General features: G+C 39.5%; 1 protein-coding gene across 2 annotated transcripts in view; it reads left to right on the top strand.

The window, feature by feature from the left end:
• Positions 1 to 682: 682 nt before the first annotated feature.
• Positions 683 to 7776, top strand: part of il1rapl2 (interleukin 1 receptor accessory protein-like 2) — a 150168-nt gene continuing 143074 nt past the window's right edge. For both annotated transcript variants that reach the window (XM_044039518.1, XM_044039519.1), the window contains exons 1-2: positions 683 to 803; positions 1852 to 1955. In XM_044039518.1, the coding sequence (XP_043895453.1) occupies positions 747 to 803; positions 1852 to 1955 (161 nt within the window). In that variant the 5' untranslated portion in view covers positions 683 to 746. The remainder of the gene's footprint in view (positions 804 to 1851; positions 1956 to 7776) is intronic.

Raw genomic sequence — 7776 nt, 5'->3', positions numbered from 1 at the left:
TTTGTAATCAATTTAATTGGATAAAAATTGGGTGAGATGTCAGTGATTGACAGATGGACTTTGGTGTTTGGGCAACTCACTCCATACATTCCTTCTCCAAATGACTTTGCCAGTGTAATATGGCAGCACTAGTATATGGGATACTTTGGCTTTTTACTAATTTATTTATTTTGTAGGGAGTGGAGACAAATTGTTCCCTGTTTGTCCCCGTAGAGTATATTTGCAAAAAATGCTGTCTCTGTATCTCACTTTAATCTTCTTTGTTCTTCCCAAAACACATGAACATACACTGAACAATTTATATATTTTATTGCCTTGAAGGCAAAGACCAATATTTCTCAAGAAACAAGATGAATAATTCTTTCTGTCACTCACATCCTTCCTCTTTCTGCCTCTTCCATGTCCTGTCAATTTTCTGTACAGTATAAAAAATCATTTTATATAAACGTTGTATTAGGTCTTATGTTTGTAAATGTGTTTTTGATGACTCTTCATTTTTCACCTCCTAACCCAGTGCAGCTCCTAATCTCATTCCGTTTCCATCAGTGTTTCTGCTGTGGGTGAAAACACGGTTTGTTTGTTTTTATCTGCGCACACTCTCACTGATTCTTTTGTTTTCTCCTTCTCCTGCAGTGGATGGGTGTATTGACTGGTCAGTGGATCTGAAGCAGTATCATGTCCTGGCAGGCGAACCTGTTCGGGTCAAATGTGCCTTGTTCTATAGTTACATCAGAACCAACTACACTATGGCCACCAACGCCAAGCTGCGCCTCATCTGGTACAAGAACAAAGGAGATGCAGAGGTGAGCCATCGATCAAGTCTATAGGCTCCACACGACTCTTTCTGTCTGTCTCACTATAGTGGTGTTGTGTGACAACATTCCTGCGCTGCACACAGGAAGTGATTCCTTTTATGTCAAGACAGTAACATCACAGTATAAGTGACTGCAAATAGGCTGGAGTAAGTCTGAAAACTCAAAGAAGCAGCCACAAAAAGTTTTAGTGAAGTGAATTCTGCTGCCTAAAAATGGGATAAATGTGTTGTTCCCACCCGAGTCTGTGCTGACACAATCTCTCCCTCGATGTTTGATATGGGCTTTTTCCATTATACAGTCCTAGCACGGCACGGCTCAACCCGACTCTACTTCTTGCTTTCCCAGTGGAGATAGTACCTGGTACCACTAAAATGTGACGTCAACAGACTGCTCGGCACCGATTGGGCAGAGAGTTTTGTCACTGGAAGAGTCATGAGTGTGACGTCCGACACAGGAATCACACCCACTATTTTTTAAAACCCACTTTTGTGGTTGCTGTCCACAAACATATGCCGTGGTCCGTCAACAGACCGAGCAGCAATCCCATTGATGTCCTCCATTGTTGTATCATGACAGCTTCATGCAGCCGTGCTATGATGACCCCGCCCACGTTAAGGTGATACTATAGTGGTGGAAAATGATGTGCCTCATACCAAACCCAGTAGAGATGTCAACTACTATGGAAAAGCGCCAATAGTATAGTTTGACAGAGTCTGTTGATGTTACATTGTCTCTGTTCACAAAGACCAAACAACAATAATAGGCAACAATAATAATTGTTCATAATAGTAGTAATTCTATAACAAAATTAAAACTTAATCAAAGCCAATTATCAATATTGTTCAATAGTCTGTGGCATGTAGAGGAAAGTGAAAGTCCTGCTTTTTTCTTAGTTCGACCATTGGTTCCAGTGTTTGAAGCTGAACATAATGTGTACTCTACAGCCTGAAGGGACTTATCCATACAATATACTGTACATTCATATATGATTTCATTTAAAAATCTGACATTTATTGTGTATGTTGTTGTCTTTTAGGAGCCAATCATTTTCTCAGGCCACAGGCTGAGTAAAGAAGACGACTCCATCTGGTTCAGATCTGCTGAAATGGAAGACAATGGATACTACACCTGTGTACTGAGGTAACGTGTGCACAAAAGTACACCAACCAGAGTGCATTCAGAAAAACACACTGCAAATCTCACAACACAACATATGAAGAAATGCACTCTGACCTCTGACCTCTAAGGGCCACCGTAGGAAGCACAATTTAGAGTTATTTATAGTTTATCTCCCATTGTTGATAACATATTGTAATACCACATAAATAATGCTCCGCTCCCCAGGTGGGAGCCAGGTCAGAGTAGACGGAACAACACAGTCGTTTTCTTTTTGGAAGAGCTACACTTCCAGCACTGGCACACTGGATTCATCAGACTAAATAAACACAACAACAATTTTAGCAGCATGCAAACAAAACATTTTTGGCCCGACTGTGACCTGCAGCAGTTGCTGATTTTGTCACATGGGAGCAACCTTGGAATTGATTTCTCACTCGCTGTGTGTCATCCCTCTGACCCATGAGGCCCGGTAATATTGTAACGGCAAAAAGCACAACAGTTTTTTTATGATGTGAATCTAAGAAATGTGATGTTTCAGAAGTAGAAGAAAGAGAAATGCCTTCAGTGATCAATTGCTAAGTTTATGTGTCTTGTTCTCACTGAATATACAATTCCAACATGGATGCAAAATTGCAAAAAGATTGTGGTATGTATGCATTCGGTTGGAAGCGACTATCTTGACATGCACAGTGTTGTCTAATTCTGTGGAAGAAGAAGCTTCACTTCTGTTTCTGTAGTACATGTCTGCTTGTCTTCTATCCATCTCATTTCCCTCCTCTCCCGTGTCTGTGAAATTTGGGTATGTTCATTATTTTCTTTTAGATGAAAATACAGCAGTAACAAAACAGAAACACGTCACCAAATCTGTCTATAATAGCCTTTCTCTGATGGTCCGAGGGCGACCCAAGAATTCAAAAAAAATATTTCTTTTGTGGCATTGTCTGACTTGAGCAGTGCAGTGGATCGGCACCGCTGACCACAATCGTTTTGGGGCTATTTTGGGTCCACTTCAGGCTTTTGTTCCACTTGCTTGTGTGGCTAGACAGGTAATCAAGCACACAAAGGACCGGTGTCTCAGAAATATTACCGTTAAAACACATCAACATATTCTTGTGAGTTTATATTCAAAATTGCATTATAGCTTTATTTCATTGCATCTGCTGTGCTCGCTTCATGATATAAAAAACGTTTATTGTGTGTCTTTGAATCACGCATGCATGTTTTTGTAACTGTGGGCATGTGTTTGTTTGTGCTTCCAGTTATTTGTAATCTTGCCAGATTGGTAAACTGAATATTTGTATTATGGCTACTGGTACCAGAGTTTAATCTGGCCTGAATCCTGTGTGCTCCTTCAGGCACACAACTGTATTCATGTGTGTGAGTTGGCACCATGATGATGATGATGGTGGTGGTGGTGGATGTGCTTATTGGGTTTATAGCTTAAAATAAGGTTTTCAGCCTTTTTTACCAGCAAGTGAACTTCCTGTCTGACCTCTCTCCTGTGTGGGACTTCTCTAAATGGTGATTTGATGTTTCTTTTAGTGGACGTCCTGAGACTTTGTGTTTTTAGTTCTCGCTTTGATTCAGTTGTTCCTGTTTTCCTTGCATCGTGTTAGTTTCTTGTTTTATTTTGTAGTTCTTGCTCGTTTGTGTACCTAGTCTAGTTTTACTTCCTGTGTCACATCTCTGTTTGGATCCTTTCTGCATAAGCTGCACTGTCAGTTGTTTCTAGTTACCTGATACTGCTCTTCGTGTGTCTCCAGGTTTTTTTTTTGGTTTCTCTATTTCTGACTTGTTTTATTTTTATTTAATCAGGACGTCCATTGAGCAATACATGTCTTTTATGAGGCAGACCTGGCCAGGACAGCTTGCCAGTTACAGCTCAGTTAAATAATACACATATACAATATTAATATATTGGCAAACCTTTTATTTACCGGACAGAACATATTTTTAATATATTGACCAACCTTTAATACTTTGTTATTATTATATTACATTTATACATGTACAAATGTATTTCTGGTCAGACTCAGGCAAGTAAATGAAACTTGCAGCATTCAAATGAATAATTTCATTTGAATTGTTGAGAACAAAGTCACGTAACCAAAATATCTGAATGGACACAAACTTGAGGTTAAACTCATCACTTTTTATCTCTTAATGGCGCATATACTGTAATAAGACAATATAAATGACCATCATGTGAATCAGCACCATTATGGGACAAAATTGGGATTTTATCACAACCCCTTCTACCTCCATTTTGTTGAAGTTCACATTGTCACCTGAGTGAACCTTAATGTCTTTGGCATAAATGATCATTTCAGATTTATGACCAAGTTAAACTTTTAAATAGGGTAATAAAATAATCATCAAATATGCACTTCATACACATTCCCAGTGCTTTCAATCACATGTCACATCCCTCGCTATCGATGTGACCCTGCTGCAGGAAGCTTCACTGCTCTGTATTGGTACCATATGTCTGACAGTATAAATAAGTAATGGAACTATAAAAAACAGTTTTGATATCAAATATCAAAACAATAGTTGATGACAACCCAGCAAGCTGATGAAAGTGGATTGAAAAGGGGTACAAGGCTTTTGCAATCAGTTTAGACTGATGTACACATGAGCAACAGTTTCTTTAATTGCATCCTCAAATGTGGTAATTGTATATTTCTGAAAATGTGCTCGATAAACAATATGTTGCTTCCGGCAGCTGCAAATTAATTTTACTCAGAGAATCACAGAGGCGAAAAATGTATTTGTTTCCACATCAGCCACAATTATAGGCTGCTGTCCATTTATGAGGAAAGAAATCAACTACCAACCAATCAGATCAAGGAATTATTCAGTGACCATGAAATTGCATTGGACTGATGCTGCTGAGATCTGTTATATGTGAATACTGTGTTTTAGTGACATTTTTGCAGCATGTACTCTTCTTTTTATCTCGAAATATAAATTGTTTACAACCTGAATGTTGCCATGTGACCACATGCCTCGGGTTATTATGGTCATCACTTGTATAATTTTATAGGAGACAGAAATGATGTGAGATCCTAGTTATAATAAACCAGAATTATTCTTGAAGCAAGGAGAACAATTTGTTACACCAGAGGAACTTCTGCTCTCCTGCTTGGTGCCATGAACTACCATATCACCTCTCCACTTGATCCTGTTCACTCGCCTCTCCTCTTTACACCTTCCATCACCTTCACCCTCCTACTTCTTTTTTTTGCCCATACTTAATTTGCCCTCTTCATCTCACCAGCTGCTGATACCCTCTTCCTCTCTCGCCTCCTGTTTTTGCATTCTGCTCTGTTTCTCCCAGTCCCTCTCTCTCTCTTCCTCTTTTTCTCTCCCTCTCTATCCCACACTTTCCGTTTCTCCCTGTCTGCACCCGACTCTTTGCCCCCACTTCATCAACCTCCCCCTTCTCTGCTCCCATACCACCTCCTTTTCCTGCCAGAGCTTGACACCTATCCTCCTTAATAGGCTCTCTCTCTCTCCTTCTCTCTATCTATCTATCTTTCCCTCTCTCTATCTCAGCATGACAACCTAATTAGGACTTGGTGTCTGTCATTGTCTCAGGGTCTCTTATTAACACTCTCACACACACACACACACATAGAGGAACAGCACCTCCCATCCTAGTGGGGAGCTACCAACTGGTTCTTGAAGGCTGCATCGTCAGTGTGTTGCAATGCATAGTGTGTGTTGCAATGAGATGATACTGTTAAATGTATTCATGGAGCTTGTTTTTAAGCATATTGTTGTTGCTTTTGTCGGAAAACCGACACGCTTCTCCTTATGTACGCCCACTGCCAGCACATGTGATAACAATCACCTTTTCCTGGGTTGACTTCTCATTCTGACATGGGTCTGAGGTGAAGTCAGTTCATTTTCTTTGCAGCTTAAATGCAATTTACAAACACACCTCTTAGGATATGTGAATTTGACCAGGATCGGTTTTTCTATTAGCTGTTATATTAAGGTGTTGATACTACCCATGCTAAGGTGGTTATGTCTTTGGTGCCATCTCTCTCATTTGCAGGATTAGCCAATGAAACTTAATGGACAGGTGGGACATGACCACTGCAAAGACACATGTTTTACATGAACTGGACCTTAATTCTAATTCCACATATTGAAAAAAAAAAAGTTTGAAAAGCGAAGTGTAGAAAGTGGGATGGAAGTAGCAGTTAGCCACCACGTGGGCAACTCTTCTGGTTGCATAACGTAAATTTGAATGGAAATCTATGGGAAATTGTGTCTACTTTTCAATTTATTGGTAACGTGCATTATGTATGGATTATGAATTTATGGTTTAAAACATTTTGAGTTTGTTTTGCAACCAGACAATGGCTTTTTACAGTCGTTGATGCCATGTTTGACTTAACTTATTGACAAACACCTGTTGACACAATACCTGCACCTGCAAAAGGTCCAGCTTTATGGGAAACATAAGTCCTGTATGTCACTATGTTACATTTACCACTAACAGCTGTCCCTCAACAAATGCTCTTTCATTTATGCCATTAAGTATGAAAGTTGAAATTAAGAATGACTGGCAAAAAAAATCAGTCTTCATCCTTCCATCCATCTGTTCTTTCTGCACTCATATTACGGTGATAGATGTGTGTGTAATGGAATGTCTATCTCCAGTGAATTAACAAGCGGCGACAGACAGAGTCAAGGGGAGTTTGCGGACTTGTCTTTTATTTTTCCTTTCATAGTTTCACTTTTTACTTTTATTACTTTGTTTGATTCCATGTACTGCTCACAGATTCCTTTTATTTCCGGCTGTGTGACATTTATAGGCGTTTTATTTGTGTGACCTAAGTTTGGTCAAAGAGAGGTAGTTTATACGAATTCAGAAATTCAAGTGATTCAAAATGTGTTTGAAAGTTATGTGGGCGAGATTTAAAAGGGTCTCTTTGGGTCTCGTGTCCTGACAATCCTGACAGTCATGTGTAAGGATCCTATCAGAGTGCATGTGTGAAGACTGTTTTGTGGTTATTGGCTTTCATGGTCAAAAATCTCATTTGAATTTGAAAATACATGAGAGAACTCCATCGGCCTGAGGCAAAATGAATTGAATTCATTCAGAGTTCCCACATAGCCTCTACAGAAAGTCCCAGGTTTCTTTGGTTCATGCTGTATGACCTTAGTCTGTTTAAAAGTGGCTGACAAAATGACATGCCCAATTCTCTGTGAGGTCACAGTGAACCCCCCAGAGGCACTTGGATATCCTGTCTCCAGTTTGTTGTAATAAGACAATCAGTATGGATAAAAGACAGAGTCACACTGCCATCTCTTTGGAGAATTTGACAGTTGTTGGAATAATTAATCAACACAGTGATGAATTATTCTCGATGAATCTAAAAGATAACACAATGAAAACTCTGCCTCTTCAGTTTTTTTTAGTGATTTAAAGCAGCATTGTGTAACGTTTGGTGTATTTATTTGTTTGTAGTCATTCTGTCTCTGCTTGGTCTTTGTAAACAGACATCAAGTAACATTATTTGTATGCTGCATCCCTCATCTGAAAGTGGCTTCTGTCTATCAAAACTATCAGGGAGCGTTTGTGTGTACATTGGCAGTACAGGGGTGGGCGGAGACAAGAAGCATTAATGGTGGCAAACTGCTGAACGAGCCAGGTTCTGAGCAGAGGAATTCTCATCTGTGTTTTTCTCTTCCATCCTGTTTGCAGCCATCCAAGCATAATGTTGCCATGCATAATGTTGTCATTGCCTTCATCAGTCTTGATATCAAACAAATGTACTTCCTGTGTGCAGAGTGGGAATGTTGCCAGTTGACATCATTAAAAAAA

Source organism: Solea senegalensis, linkage group LG12, assembly GCF_019176455.1.
Source record: "Solea senegalensis isolate Sse05_10M linkage group LG12, IFAPA_SoseM_1, whole genome shotgun sequence".
NCBI lineage: Eukaryota > Metazoa > Chordata > Actinopteri > Pleuronectiformes > Soleidae > Solea > Solea senegalensis.
Note: the sequence above shows the minus strand (reverse complement) of the source record. Positions and strands in the feature narration are given on the sequence as shown.